The sequence below is a fragment of the Balaenoptera physalus genome (genome assembly GCF_965194825.1).
Source record: "Balaenoptera physalus genome assembly, chromosome: 5".
NCBI lineage: Eukaryota > Metazoa > Chordata > Mammalia > Artiodactyla > Balaenopteridae > Balaenoptera > Balaenoptera physalus.
Window position 1 is genome coordinate 132,487,760 of NC_138884.1, and position 14,546 is coordinate 132,502,305.

General features: G+C 42.7%; 1 protein-coding gene across 3 annotated transcripts; it reads left to right on the forward strand.

The window, feature by feature from the left end:
* The first annotated feature begins 1,188 nt into the window (after positions 1 to 1,188).
* SPRY1 (sprouty RTK signaling antagonist 1) lies at positions 1,189 to 7,987 on the forward strand. 3 transcript variants are annotated; one of them, XM_082462957.1, is made up of 4 exons: positions 1,189 to 1,344; positions 2,069 to 2,286; positions 2,474 to 2,930; positions 5,765 to 7,987. In XM_082462957.1, the coding sequence occupies exon 4, from the start codon at positions 5,820 to 5,822 to the stop codon at positions 6,777 to 6,779; it is 960 nt and encodes a 319-aa protein (XP_082319083.1). In that variant the 5' UTR covers positions 1,189 to 1,344; positions 2,069 to 2,286; positions 2,474 to 2,930; positions 5,765 to 5,819; the 3' UTR covers positions 6,780 to 7,987. The 3 variants fall into 3 exon arrangements, with proteins under 3 accessions (XP_082319083.1, XP_082319084.1, XP_082319085.1); XM_082462958.1 differs by lacking the exons at positions 1,189 to 1,344; positions 2,069 to 2,286; positions 2,474 to 2,930 and adding an exon at positions 3,556 to 3,967; XM_082462959.1 differs by lacking the exons at positions 1,189 to 1,344; positions 2,069 to 2,286; positions 2,474 to 2,930 and adding an exon at positions 3,979 to 4,260.
* Positions 7,988 to 14,546: the final 6,559 nt, after the last annotated feature.

Below are 14,546 nucleotides of genomic sequence, written 5' to 3' on the forward strand. Positions count from 1 at the left end.
GTGCCCTAGGGTCCTGAGAGGTCATTCCAAATACAACTTTAATTTTTTAAAGTGCTCAAACATTTGAAAGTCTAGAATAGAAAAAACCAGTTTCAAAAGAATCACTTGCTATTAAAGAAGGAGATTAAAAAATTACTTTGAACCAAAAATGTCCGTACTCAAATTTATATATGATTATTTTTTCCTGGAGTTTTGCTTTGTTTGTTTTATTTTGTCAGAGACTTTAAGCTACTTCTGATATGTAGTACCTGGAGAAAATATTTCCTTTCCACTTACTATATGTTTTTGGGTTTTAGGTATCTTTTAAAAGTCTCTGTGGAAACTCAAATTTCACATATAGTTACCCTCACTGCAGCATGAAGTACACGATTTTGATAATAAATGTCTAAAATCCAGTAGTTTGTAAGGAAACAAAAAGCAAGTTTCCTACTGATTAAAATGCTTTTTTTTTTTTTCAGTGACGCATCATTTATGCTTAAGAATTATACAACTTCTTGGAAAATTATTTCTATTTTAATTGATTGCCATTTAGCTGATTTTTAAAAATAATTTTTTTTTTCAAAATTATAAATATATTACAAAATTGAAGGAGTTTGGGATTTTTAAAATTTGATTTTGGGGAAATTATATCACAAATCAAGATAGAGCAATTATTATAAAAACTACAGCAGGAGATTGCGCCTTAATGACATATTGTTACGTACATTTGCAGTAAGGAGTGCCACCTTTTGAACTTTGACGTTTCACATATTCTGAACTTTGCTTTAAATAGGAACTAATGTTATATTATCATCTTTTTTCTATCAATATACATTCTCTCACTGATCAGAAGTGATGGCTTGATATACAACTTTTTAATCTTTTATTCTTCAAAATTGTTTTCTAATTCAACTTTAAGGATAGAGTCCACCAATCCTTTTACTGAGATTGATGACTAAAGACTGCTGACTAAATATAAAGGTATTCTTTCATGACAAACAGCATTTGCAGGATTTTTAGAGGCAATCCACATTTTTAGAGGATGTTTTTCACAGGAGTGTACAGGGCAACATTTCCAAGTGAGTACTCATAAACGAAAGAGGAAACGACTGTTGGGGAAATCCTGCTCCAGGTTTTCAGGCAGCCCGTATGATTGACATATGATATCACTGGAGGCGTGTCCTGGAGTGGAGGTGGAGGTGGAGGCGACGAGCTGAAATTCTGCGGAGCCGGAGTGGGATTGCTCTGTAAGGCACTGAGTGGTTTGCAGAGTGATAGCTGCAGACAGAACTCCCTGCCCTGGATAAGGAGCAGCTACAGTCGCTGTAAATGTGCCTGAAAAGCAATTTCCAATCTTTGCGTTAGGTAAGAACTGTTTCCTTCCTTTCCTTCCGCAGACATTTTAGGAAAGATCAGGTGAGAAATGTTGGCTTTTGCAAGGAACTGGTTATTTCTTTGAACTCGCTTTAGATCTAAGATTACTGGTTGCATTTCAAATTACCAGTAGCATTCCCACTACTAAAACTAATGCTCTTAAAGTAAATGCTACCACCAAAAGAAAAAGCAGGGTCCCTTTCCCTCCCCCCACCCCGTAAGCGAACTACTTAACAAGGTTAAAGTCTGAAACTGTCGGATGTGTGAAAAACTGGGTGGTTTATGCCGAAGAGGGGCTGGCATTCGGGTGTGTGGACCAAATGCGTGTTTGTTTAGGCATTGTTGGCGACCGAATCCCGAGAAGCAATTGTCTAAAACCTGAATTTCCCGTCCCTGTGTATTGATTTCCAATGCGCAGAGGCGTCGCTTGAACGTTGTTTGAACTCCTAGGGCATTCCAAGGGGCAAAAGCACTTCGGCAAAAACGTGCAAGACTGCATGTTACTTTGGTTCGCTGCTGACACGCCGACTGTGCGCCCGCCTGTCAATCACTGGGAGCAGCAACAGCCAGCACATGGCAGCGGGTGCGGGCGGCTGGCGAGCTGGCGAGCGGCCCGCTCCGCTCCACTCTCCTCCCGGGCGGCGGAGCGCGCTGCGCGTCCAAGTGCCTGGAAAGAAAGGGAAATTAACGTGTTTTTCTCTCTAATCGTCTGTAGCAGGCATTTCGGCCGTGGAAGAGGAGGGTCGGAGGACTGGGAGTGAGCGCTGCCCGGGAGACGCTGACTGCCAGCACCGGAGTTCCCGGGGACGCCGTCCCCCCACTTGCCCGGCGTGCGGGTTCGGGCAAGTGCCTGGAGCTGCGCGGGGGCCAAGGGACTTCGCCCCGCCTCCTCCCCGGAGGAGAACCCCCAAACCTCGCTGCCTCAAAAAGCCGGTAAAAAAAAAAAAAAAATCCACCCCCTCACCCCCCCCCAACCCGCGGAGAGCGGCGGCTCGGCCTCGCAGGCGTGTGCTCCCGCTTGCCTGCGCGGCTCCGTGACCCGCCCGCGGACGCCGGTTCGAGCCCCGTCCCGGGCGCCGCGGAGCCTCGAACGTCCGTGACGTGGATTTTCACGCGTCAGGAGGCCGCCACTCCCGCCTTTCCCGCGAGGAGCGACTGAAACCCGAGAAGAACTCTGGTCCGAGCCCGCACTCTTATCCCCGCCGCTCCCTCGCTCGCTTTCCGGAGAGACCCGGAGAGCCCTCCCGAAGGGAATTTTTTTCTGGCTCTCGGAGGGGGCTGCAGGAGAAGAGCCCCGGAGGTGGATGTTACTGAGCTGCGCGGCGCACGCGAGCTGTGAGGAGTCTGCGCCCGGCCGCGCGGAGTCTCCGGAGGATTGTCCCCCGCAGCCGGAAGGGGGCCGCGGGGAGCGCTCCTGCCCGGCGGGGGCGGTGGAGGCCGCGGGCCGACCGGCCGCAGCTCGGGCCATGCCTCCCCGTTCTCCTCGCCGCGGTTGATGCGGGGCGTGCACGCAGCCGCCCGCACCGGGACCCGGGCCGGGTTGCACGGCTTTGCCCCCCGCCCCCGCTTCGGCCTAGGTGAGTGTGGGGCGGCCGCGGGGGCGGGAGGCGCGCGGGCGGGGCGGGCCGGGCGGCAGGTGCGGGCCCGGCGGAGCAGCGCGGGGGCCGGGGCCGCGCGAGGGGAGGGAGGGCAGGGGAGGGAGAGGAGGGCGACCCCCTCCCGCGGCGCGGCCCTCCCGCCGGGGCGCTCGGGGCTCCGGAACCGGGCGGGCGACCTTCCGCCTCCGCACGGGATGGCGAGCGGGGCCCCGCGTCCTCAGTCGCCTGCAGCGGTGGCGCCATGACCCGGGGTGTCCTCTCGGAGGAACCGCCCCCCGGGGGAAAGACGCTTTCAGGGAGGCTTTGGGGGGGGGTCAACGGGGCAGGGGGGGCCGCGGAGCTGTTCGGCGGGTTTTCTGGGTCGGAGGCTCCCTGGGACTGGGGCCGGGAACGGCGTGTTTGCGCCCGCGTGTGCCTGAGCAAAGCCCCAATTCGCCGGGGACGCCCTCGCCCGAGTCTGCGTGCGCCCGAGCGAGCTGCCACTGTATTCTTGTAGTGAGAGCGGTGGAGCGGCGAGGGGAGGGGAGAGAGCACTGCCACTTTAAAAGTGGGGAAGTCCGCCCTCCTGAGGTAATGGTAACCTCAGCCTCCTCCCCTCCTCCTGCCCGAGAGAGAGAGAGCGAGCGAGAGAGCAAGAGCGAGCGGGAGAGCGAGCAAACTTGTTTTCATTCATAACTTTTTCCTTTTCCTTCCTCTCCGTCAACTCTTTATTCCCCGCTTGTCTCCGCGCGGATTGCAGAGGGCGCAGCTCCACCGCGGTAGCCGGCGCTGTGGCGACGCCGCTCTGCAGCCCCTGCCCCTGGCTCGCTGCGCCCCGGCTCTTTAGGAATCCGGCTTCTCCTTTAAAGTGTAGACAGCTATTTATTTATAACCCTCCCTGACGTGGGCTTGCTTTTTGGCGCCCGCGTCCGCTCTGAAGGCTCTCCCCGATTTGTGAGCCTCCCTGGTGTGGCATACGCCAAAAGGTTTTGGAAATCCACGGTGATCCTTAGGATGTGATGGGATTGTCCGAAAAGGTATTCGACTTCGATTCGGGGGTTTCTTGGGGAAGACAGTCCGCCGAGAGCGTGTGAGCGTGTTTGGGGCTAGATCGAGGGCTGTCACTGCTGGAAGAGGGGCTTTGCTTCAGATCAGAGGCGGCTGAGTGTCTCTTCGCTCTTTCCTTTTATCCGGTGGTCTCTGCCACCGGCCAGCGTGAACTCTGCCACAGCTAGCGTTGAAAACTCAGATTCAAGTGCCTGGTGTTTTCTCTGCCCTCTTCAAATCCACCGTTCTTCCTTTCGTGTGGAATCCGCCTTACTACCTTTAGGTACTCTTTGCTTTACAAGCGTTGGGTTAAAAAGTGCTTTGCTAGGAGGAATGATACTGTGCAGAGTAACGATGGAATCTTTTGAACAGCCCTTAAGGATTCCAGGACGAAACCCAGCAGGTTGCGAATGTGTTTCTCCTTCTGTACGGAGAAGGTAGAAGAAAGTAGAAACTCGAGGATCTGAGTTGGGAGAATGAGGGAGGGGAACGCCAAGAAGTTAACATGTAAGACTTGGTCCGGGGACATTCAGTGAAGTTAACAGATGAAATGGACTTCTTTCCGCTTTATTCCTTAAGCTGATGTGTTTTGGCTCAAGGTGGTAGTGGGGAATGGGCATTTTTTTTCTTTTCATTCTTGAATTGGATCAAATCTGTAGGCTTTGGGAGGAATTTGTGTGAAAAATGTTCTAGTTTACCATTGACTGAAAACAGAAACGTTTTTATGTTTGATTGTTTTATGGAGAAGACATAAATTAGAAACTACTATTGGTGTGGAAACAAATGTTTATTTTTATCAGGATATTACTGTACTTTATTACAAGAAGCACATGGATTCAGAGTTGTCAGTGCCTTTGAAAATCAAGATCTGTCATGTAAATACAGATTTTTAAATTAGAGGAAATACAGATCATTAATATGGCCAGGATTTCCCCATACTACTAAAGGCCTAACACTTACTTGTGTGTGAAAGTTATCTCGTTAGGTGAGTGAGCCCTTATTTAAACTTAAAAAAAAAAATCCTTTCATGATTTCAAATGTGAATACTCTTAATGTTCACAGAACTGTACATTAAGTTTTGTGTGTGTGTGCTTTAGAGGCTATAAAACACCCAAGAACTGTTGTATTTGTCTGCATTTGCATCTTGTACATTAATAATGAGCTAGCTTTAAAATTCTGGTTTCTCCTGAAAAATGACCTCTTATTTTGAGATTCCTTTTTAGTTTGGAATCTCTTTGATTTTTTTTTTTAAATGCATGAAGTATATACCTTGACTAATTTCCTCACCATTAATCTAATGCTTGTAACAGCAAACAAATAACAGAAAGCAACAGCACCAAAGCCATTCTTAATTTTTTTAAAGAGTGGCTGTTTTCCTTTATGGAAAACACCCATGAACTGATACTGAGCTCTCTTTAGATGAGAGCTGTTTATTAGTGCTTATACTCAATACTCCCCACGAGGGCATACTCCATTTTAATTGTTTGTTAGGTTCACAAACAGGAAGACATTACCTCCTGATTCTGTTTTTTAAAACTTGAAAAAACGTCTAATTCTTATGGCATGGGGACTCTTGCTTACATTCTTCTTCTATGATGTGGTCCTCAGCCTCTCTTAGAATTGGACTCTGGCCAGGACCCCAGCATCATTGTAATCCACTGATGAGGGAGATCATTACCAGGTGGTTTAGGCAATTTGTGACTTGACAGGATTTCTCGCCTCCCCCCCTCCCCCAAATGCTTCTCCTCATTTATTTTTTGTTTTTTTCATCCTTGATTTCCTTTTAGGATTTCAGATGCATGCCAGGTTTCCACTGATTGCCAGAATTCAAGATCACTACACATGGATCCCCAAAATCAACATGGCAGTGGCAGTTCTTTAGTTGTGACCCAGCAGCCTGCTTTGGACAACCGTCAGAGATTAGACTATGAGAGGGAGATTCAGCCTGCTGCTATTTTGTCCTTAGACCAGATCAAGGCCATCAGAGGCAGCAATGAGTACACAGAAGGGCCATCAGTGGTGAAAAGACCTGCTCTTCGAACAGCACCAAGACAAGAAAAGCATGAAAGGACTCATGAAATCATACCAATTAATGTGAATAATCACTATGAGCATAGACCTACCAGCCACCTGGGACACGCAGGACTCTCACATAGTACCAGAGGCCCCATACTGAGCAGGTCAACCAGCACTGGGAGTGCAGCCAGTTCTGGGAGCAACAGCAGTGCCTCTTCTGAGCAGGGGCTGTTGGGAAGGTCCCCACCAGCCAGACCAGTGTCTGCTCACAGGTCTGAAAGGGCAGTCCGGACCCAGCCCAAGCAGCTGATTGTGGATGACTTAAAGGGTTCCTTGAAAGAGGACCTGACACAGCACAAGTTCATTTGTGAACAGTGTGGGAAGTGCAAGTGCGGAGAATGCACAGCTCCCAGGACCCTGCCGTCCTGTCTGGCCTGTAACCGGCAGTGCCTTTGCTCTGCTGAGAGCATGGTGGAGTATGGAACCTGCATGTGCTTGGTCAAGGGCATCTTCTACCACTGCTCCAATGACGACGAAGGAGATTCTTACTCGGATAATCCTTGCTCCTGTTCACAGTCACACTGCTGCTCTAGGTACCTGTGTATGGGAGCCATGTCTCTGTTTTTACCTTGCCTACTCTGTTACCCTCCTGCTAAGGGATGCCTGAAGCTGTGCAGGGGGTGTTATGACTGGATCCATCGCCCAGGGTGCAGATGTAAGAACTCCAACACGGTCTATTGTAAGCTGGAGAGCTGCCCCTCCCGGGGTCAGGGTAAACCATCATGATTTTTGGAGGTGGGTTGGACCTCCTGAACTTCTGGCTTCCAAGCTGTGGCTGTTACGAAAAGATCCTGTTAGATACTGGTTTTATTTTCTTTGCGGTTTTTCCCTGTTTCCCACGTTCTCTCCCCCTCTTCCCAAGGTTTGACTCATGGATTTTACTCTTCTCTAATGGACGATCTTCAGTAACAGTGAACTGTGAAACTGCACCTGGCTCCCCCTTAGGACAAGAGCCTCTGCCATCCAGTCGAGAGGATATTGAGAGCCAGTGGGCTTTTGTGTAGCCTTTTTGTTCTGCAAGCAACTTTCCAAAGTTGTACACATGAACATACCCACACACACACCCAGACTACAGTGATTTAGAGCTGTTTTTGATTGGGTACTCTGGGAGCAGGGAAATTGGTTTTTTAAAGAGGCAACCATTTAATTGCTTAAATAAGCTATGTATTAAATCTGTCTCCAATTAGGGCTCTCTTCATAGCATTGGACCCTTAAATAGCAAGGGGGATATGTTTCTGTTATAACGTTAAAATTCTCCTTTAACCACTGCCCTCTGCTTGCCCCTCAACGTTCTCTCCCCTCAGTTTTGGCATTATCTTATCCTAGAGATGCCAGTTTTGTTTTTTGGGGTTTTTTCCCGCGTAATTTTAGATCCGCTTTACAATGTAAATCTTCACATTGGAGATATATTAGTTGTATCTTGCTCATCCTCGTTCAAAGCTTTCATATTTGTGAAGGACTCAACTCCCTTCCGTACCCCACGCTTTTCACCAAATTACTCTTGTCACTGAGGGCACTTGGATGACTGAAGTTGATATTTATAGCTGATCGATCTATACATGTCACAGAACTATGCTGCCTAAAGTGATCTTGGCTCCTTAATGGTTTTTGGACCCTTGGTTAGTTAACAGCTGAGTAGTTCTAATCTTTTCTGTTTTCATTGCCTTAACCACAAATTGTGGTGCTTTTTGTATATTTTATGTATAAATCACAAAGTTGAATTCTGACTATTTTTAAGACAAAAGTCTGTTAAACTTTTTTATTGTAAAGAATATTTATTATGCGAATCTATTATTTTATGATATTTATTGCAAAAACTGTTGAAATGTACTCATGTCTGAATATAACAAAATATCAATACATAACGGAAAATAAGGTGACACGAAGAAAGTACATATGTTAACTATAATGCAGAAAATATATTAATTAATGAACCTGTCTCTTGATTTCTTCATTTATTAGCCTGTACTGTTGTGGTGATTTTTGTCATTTGCTTCGACTCTTTCTTCATGCATACCCATTTTCTTTCTTTCCCTTAACATACCAAATCTAGATGCAAGTGAGCTCAAATTTTGAACTAGATGTTTCCTGGAAAATGCATTAATCAAGATTTTGTAATCCAAATTCTGTTTCAACAAATGCCTAAGTAAATCACTTTACAGAGTGAAAAAATTTTTTTTGTAATTAATGTTAACAATTCCTGCCTCTTTTGGCTATTTTGTAAGCAAGGGGTTTTGTGTATGTCATAGTTTCTTGCAATGGGACGTATTTGTAAGTTTTAAAAAATGTTTATCTTAACTCTCTTGGATTAGTCAGAAATTAGTTTTCATCCGCAAAACTTAAAGGACTTAGTTCTGTAGGCATGCTAGGAGTCTCTGGCACTGTCACTTTAATAAAACATTCTAAAAGTTAAGAGTGCACCAAGGGAATAGTTAACATTATCAAAGAGATGTTTTAAAAACATTACAGTCCTTACCTTTGCATTTCCTTTCATAAGTCTCTAATGTGACCTGATCAAATAACATTTTGTCATGTTTTATGGAGTAAGAAATCTGAGGGCCCTGAAACTTGATATAAAAAAAGTAAATATTTTTAGTTTTTAGTCTGCTGAAGTCACGACATAGAATCTTTGGGTCTGATAAAATTTTGTTCATGTGACCCAGACTCAGTTTCACCAACTCCTCCCTATGCCTAAGTGATATGTTAAAGCTGAATAACCTGCATTTGAGAATAAGATGTTGACATAATATGAGCCCAGGATTTAGGCTGTCAAAACTCTTACCCAGCTTTTTTGTTTTGGTTGTCTCTTTACATGATTTGGCTACTAGTTTTGGAGTACTTACTCCTTGTAAATAGCCTTTGATTTTGTTTTAATCTGACAAGACATAAGTGATAGAAACTTGTTTTAATGCTTTTCCATCAAGCCACTAAACTATTAGTTGGCATTGTGACGTTTGGTATAATCAAGTCTTTTCTCTATGCTCTGAAAGCAGGAACTTTTTTTTAATGAGTATTTGTGTTTTGGAGGCCATTTCATAATCTACAGTATTTCAAAATGTGAATTTATTTCCTCTTGTACTCAAGTTATGTGATGATATCACTGATCCCTTAATATTGAATATTTCATTGAAGTTTGGCTCCTTAATGAAGTGTATAAACAGTCTCCCTCAAAATACTGTGTAACTTTTTTCTGTTATTTAGACCCTTCATATAATTAGGAATTGGTATAAGGGCTGTCTGTAGCTATGCTAACCAGACTAAGAAGCTGTAGCTTTTATTGAAAGAAATTTATAACTTCTATGAGAAATCAGGTATGCTGTGGAGTTTTAACTTCAGTCTATACGGGGAATACATTAAAATTACAATATTAAGACGGTAGTCTCAGGCCTGTATTTGGAAGTAGCAATAGGTTAGAGGTTCAGACTTCTAACAGGCTTGTCAGGTGCAAAGCATAAACACTGATTCAAAACTGCCTCCTTTGTGATGGTTTAAACCTAGAAGGAAAAAATATTAGGGTGTGTCTTCATGAATGCTTATGAGTCCTATGCTTTTCAATACTGATGATCATTTTAAAGTGCTAAGGCTTTGAAAGCATCAGCAAAGCTGAAATTTCTTATAATTCCACTGCCATTTATTTGGTACTGCCCAGTGAAAAATACCAAATAGATGGGTTAACCTTTCCTTTTTTATTCCACAATTTTGTCCCTCTTCCTCAGCTACTACAGCTTGACAGAATGAATATTTTTGTTAAATAGTTCCTTTCCAGCATATTTTCTGAGTGCCATTCTTTTCATTCCAAGAAGTTTTATTTAGATAATTTAATTGTGAATAAAACCAATGCAGGATTGCTGTAATTGAGTAGTTTCCCGTCAACAGTTTATAAAATGTCACTCAGCAGAAAAATGGAATGTGAAAAAACAGATCTGCTTCTTTTTGTGAAGGCCTAAGGTGAATCCTTAAATGAAAGTCTGTTATAATTATTATATGGTTTTCAAAATCCAAACCATAGAATGAACATTCCAGTTATGACTAAGAAAAAAAAAAATTAAAAACAGTGGTTTTTAAAGTGAAAGGAAGGGAGTTAAAAACTAATCATGTTTTTACCCTAAAGTTAGTATTGGAATCAAACTCAGGGTTCATTTCCAGAAGACTGATTCAATTTTTGAAATTGTCTCCTTTTCCTAAATCTTTTTTTGTTGAGTGATGTATTTCATGGCAGTTTTTATGTATAGCTCTTTAGCAAAAAAGTACAATCCCATTTTAAAACGTATATATATATATATATATATATATATATATATTGCAAGAGAAAGTTTGGCATCATTTTTTACACATCTTGAAAACAAAACTTTAAATCCCCGTTTTGGCCAATTGACAATTGGAGGACTGTTTTTTTCCATTATTTCACTTATTAGATAAGACAGCCATGTACTTAATTGACAAAGTTATTGCTTCTTCTGATAGTCTCTTGGACTATTACCAAGCCATTTTGCTACATTTATTGAACCCCTACTATGTGCATTATTCCATATGCAGAAGAATTCTAGAGCTAGAAATAGCTATCAGAATATACTTGCTTTATGTTTCTCAACCATATATGAAAGTAAATACGTCACTAGTTAAAAAGTTAAAAGTCAGAAGTCTGTGTCATAGCTCAGACCTACTCTACCAGAAGAATCTCCAGGAGAGGAGCTTGATATTCTTAATTGCAAAAAGCTTCTTGGGTGATTCTATCAGGCAATTTTGGAATCGCTTTTTTAGTGTGATGTCTTCATTTTGAGAATGGAGAAACAAAGGCCTGGCTTGAGACGTGTTCATGATAGCTAGCATAGAACCAGGACTCTTCAGATACAGGATTTTCTTCATTTCTTGGCAGCAAGCCTGGTACCTTTATGTTACACATTAGCCTTTACCATTTCATTCTTTTTATCAGAATGTGTTTCCTTCATAATTAATCAATTTAACCATAATTTAGGAAATGGAATTTTTTTTTTTTGAAATGGAATGTTTTTCTGCATATATTATTTGCACTTAGCTATCAGGAATAAGTAGCAAATGACTTCATTGCCATGATTATTTTTCATATGTTATTGTTAAAGTTAACAGCTTCATCTGAAAACAGCATGTGTGCTTCCCCTGGCCAGGTGCATATGGTAATAATGGAACAAACGGATTCGATCAGTTTGTAAAAGATAATAGTAAATTGGCATCTAGATTTAAGAACTTGTGTGATGGCACTTCTTACTGTTATTCTGGTCGTTTCAGGATTACAGTGATTAAAAAGCAGATTTGAATGTTCTATTTTGTACTATTAAAAAGATTGGTGTTAAAGTCAGATAATTGAGTCATACTAGGTATGGCAATAACTCTAAGAGTGAAAGCCATCAGAGAACCTAGAACTGTTTTGAACTAGGTAATTTGGGAAAATATACTAAAAGCTTCTATCATTCACTAGTAAGTAGTCCAAGAGCTTGTTTTGATAATCATAGAATCATACTTTTAGTGATACAAAGAAACTTAGAGGTCATCTATTGCATCTTCTTTAGAGATGAGAAAGCCAGGTTCAGAGATGTTACTTACCTAAAGTCATAATCTAATTGCCAAAATAAAATAAACTTTATTAAAAACTGCTTGCTACATATATACGTTTGTTAAAAGATTGGAAGAAAGGAGAGGTTGGTTGGGGGGGGTGGTGGGCAAGACCAACCTCTAAACCAAAGTTTCAGGTTAATTTGTAAGTTATAAAATTTAACAAATTTGTGAAAGCACAATGGACTAACGGTAGTCCAAGGCAGAGAAATAAGTGCCGTAAGAAAGGAATCAGACAAAACGAGCTGAATAAATTTGATGTAAGAAAGCAAGGTGAGTATTTGAGAAAACTGAGTTCCAGTTTGGCTAGCAGCAGTTCTCAACTTCAGCTGTACATTAAAACCACCTGGAAGTAAAACAACAACAAACAAAACCTGTGCCCTAGGTGGGGCTTTGTCTTTTGTCTGTCTTCCAAGCACCCCAGATGATTCTAAGGCACAGCCACAGTGAAGAGCTTCTGAATTAGATTATAGGTAAGTGTAGAAGAATTATGGGAGATTAAAACGGCAGCTATTAAGGTAAGAGGCCAATTTAGAAAAAGAAAGAAGTATTAAGGGTCAGAACTAGCTTGGAGGTTAGTAGGAATGGAAAGAAGGAGGCAACGTGAGAAGTAAACCTAAAGGGCTTTGCAGTTATTTGTATGTGGGGTTGAGAAGGAGGAAAGAATTGAAAATGTTGCTGAGGTTTTGGACCAAGGTGAATAGGCAAACGGTAGCTCTCTTAAAAGAAATGGGTGGAATTAGTTTAGGAGGTATGTGGGGGTGGGAAAGTTATGAGTTCTATTGGGATAAACTCTTAAGTGCAGGTGAGTTGCCAGAAGGTCACTGAGAAAAAAGTCTAGAATTTAAGAGAGGTGGGCGATGGCCCATCACCCACATGGGGGTGAGGGGGAATCTGTAGCATAGATTTTTTTCTAAGGGAAAGAATGGAACTAAAAGCAGGCTAGGAACAAAACCTTGAGGAACATACCTACATTTAGGAGGCATAGCTGGGATTTAGAGCCAACAGAGGGGTGGTCAAAGAAGCATAGGCACTGAAGGATTGGTATGTTTTAGAATCCAAAGGAGACTTTCAAGATGGAAATTAGTAACTAAATGTCAAAAGCTGTGCAGATGCCCAACTAAATTTGGTGGGTGGTACTTAGGAGAAATTGTGGTAATAAAAACCAGATTGCATGGGATTAGTGGGTGGTGAGTACAATGCAAGTAACAGCTTTAGACTATTCTAGAAATTTTGAGATGATAGGAAAGTAACTAGAGGCAGGTAACAGCTGAGGAGGATTTTTAGAATAAGAGAAACCTGCGCCTTTTTGTAGGGCAAGAACAAGGGCAATTGAGAAAGATGGGGCAGAGGAAAGAGCTAAAGGAACGCAATTCCAGAAGAGAGAGGAGGGGATAGAAGACAGCACAACGAGGGCTCTTGAACCTTGGCAACAATGGTTCTTCTCCCAGAGGAAAGAACAAAAGGTGAGAAGGAAGAAAAAGACACAATGGAACTTTAAGAGGCAGAAGAGGGACATTACAGAAATGGACCCTGATTTTGGTAAATAGAGGATGGACTTCTCTTGAAAGTTAAGGTGCATTAAGGGACTTACGGGTTCTTGAGAGCAGAGTCTGGAATGGCTAGAGGTGGGGATGCTAACGCGTCGTCAAGAGCAGCTGATGAAGTGAAGAACAGTGCTTAGGGCTCAGCTCACATGGAACCGGAAATTTTGGGGGAGCCGCTAAGTGTTTTTCCAGATTTTATCAAGACAGTCCTTGCAGCTGGTTAGAGGGGCAGTTAAGGCAGAGGATAAGGGACCATTAAGAAATGGTGAATTTGAAAGAGGTCAGGAATTTTCGGGCGGCAGTCTGAGTATTGGATGAAATGACAGGGCAGAAGAATTGGATGAAGGTTCCAATGAGGAGGAAATACAGGCTTACAGAGAGTATGGAAAGAGCAAAGGTAGACAGCTGAGGACAGAGGAGAATTTTCAAGTCAAGATCTTAGAAGGTGGGCCATTTTCAAATGCTCAGGATATCTGGGGTTTCTCTGTGCTCATGGGTAGCTGAGGCAGAGAGGAGATTTTTGGAGCAAAAGATGAAGAGGACGAGAAAACAGAGGCCAATGTGTTAAAAGAGTTGTTAATTTAAGTATTAAAATGCTGGAGCTGGAGAGGAAAATTTAGAGGCTGGTGTTTATGTTTGGAAAGGATGTTTCTGGACACTTTAACTTGTTTTTAAGCTAATGGATTATAAATTAAGTAATTAAGATCTGATAAAAATGTAAGATTTCTTAAAAAGGAATGAACAAGTGGAGTAGAATTTATTTCAAATGGGACATGCTCCATTTATAGCACAAATGATCTGTTAACAAAATCTGTTACTGAATAAAGAAAATATCTTCATGAAAATTGATTGACCAGTCAATTCCGTCAAAATAATACACAGAGCCAAAAGACCTTCTGCCTTCCCCATTCCCTTCTTTAAGCTTTCGCACGCACACTTCAGAGGCACTTCAGAAAGCAAAGAGATTGGGTCCAAGATCTTAGTCTTGTCTGTTTCACAAAGTTTGCATGTTGCAGATTTGCAGTAGAAGCTGTGAGTGAATTGACTCCTTAACAGAAATACATTTTATTCTCCTGGGCCACCCAGAATCTGCCTTCTACTCCAGATGTAGAGAGGCCTATCTTTATAAAGAAAACTGACGGTGTTAGAGGTATTTACAGACTATGTGGAGTTCTAATTGGTTACTTTGTGGTTTATAAACCTGCTTTTGGAATTACCTGTAATTTCCTCTTGAAATCTGCCTTTGGCCATTTTTGGCTATTGCCCTTTAGGAGTACCAGAAACAGAATCCAATTAGGGAAGATAAAATAAACACAAAGATGAAACTAAAATTTATCAGTTTAACTTCTTGCTATCT

What these genes read in the sequence shown, in the direction of transcription:
- SPRY1 (XM_082462957.1), top strand. Translation starts at nt 5,820, where the DNA reads ATGGATCCCCAAAATCAACATGGCAGTGGCAGTTCTTTAGTTGTGACC.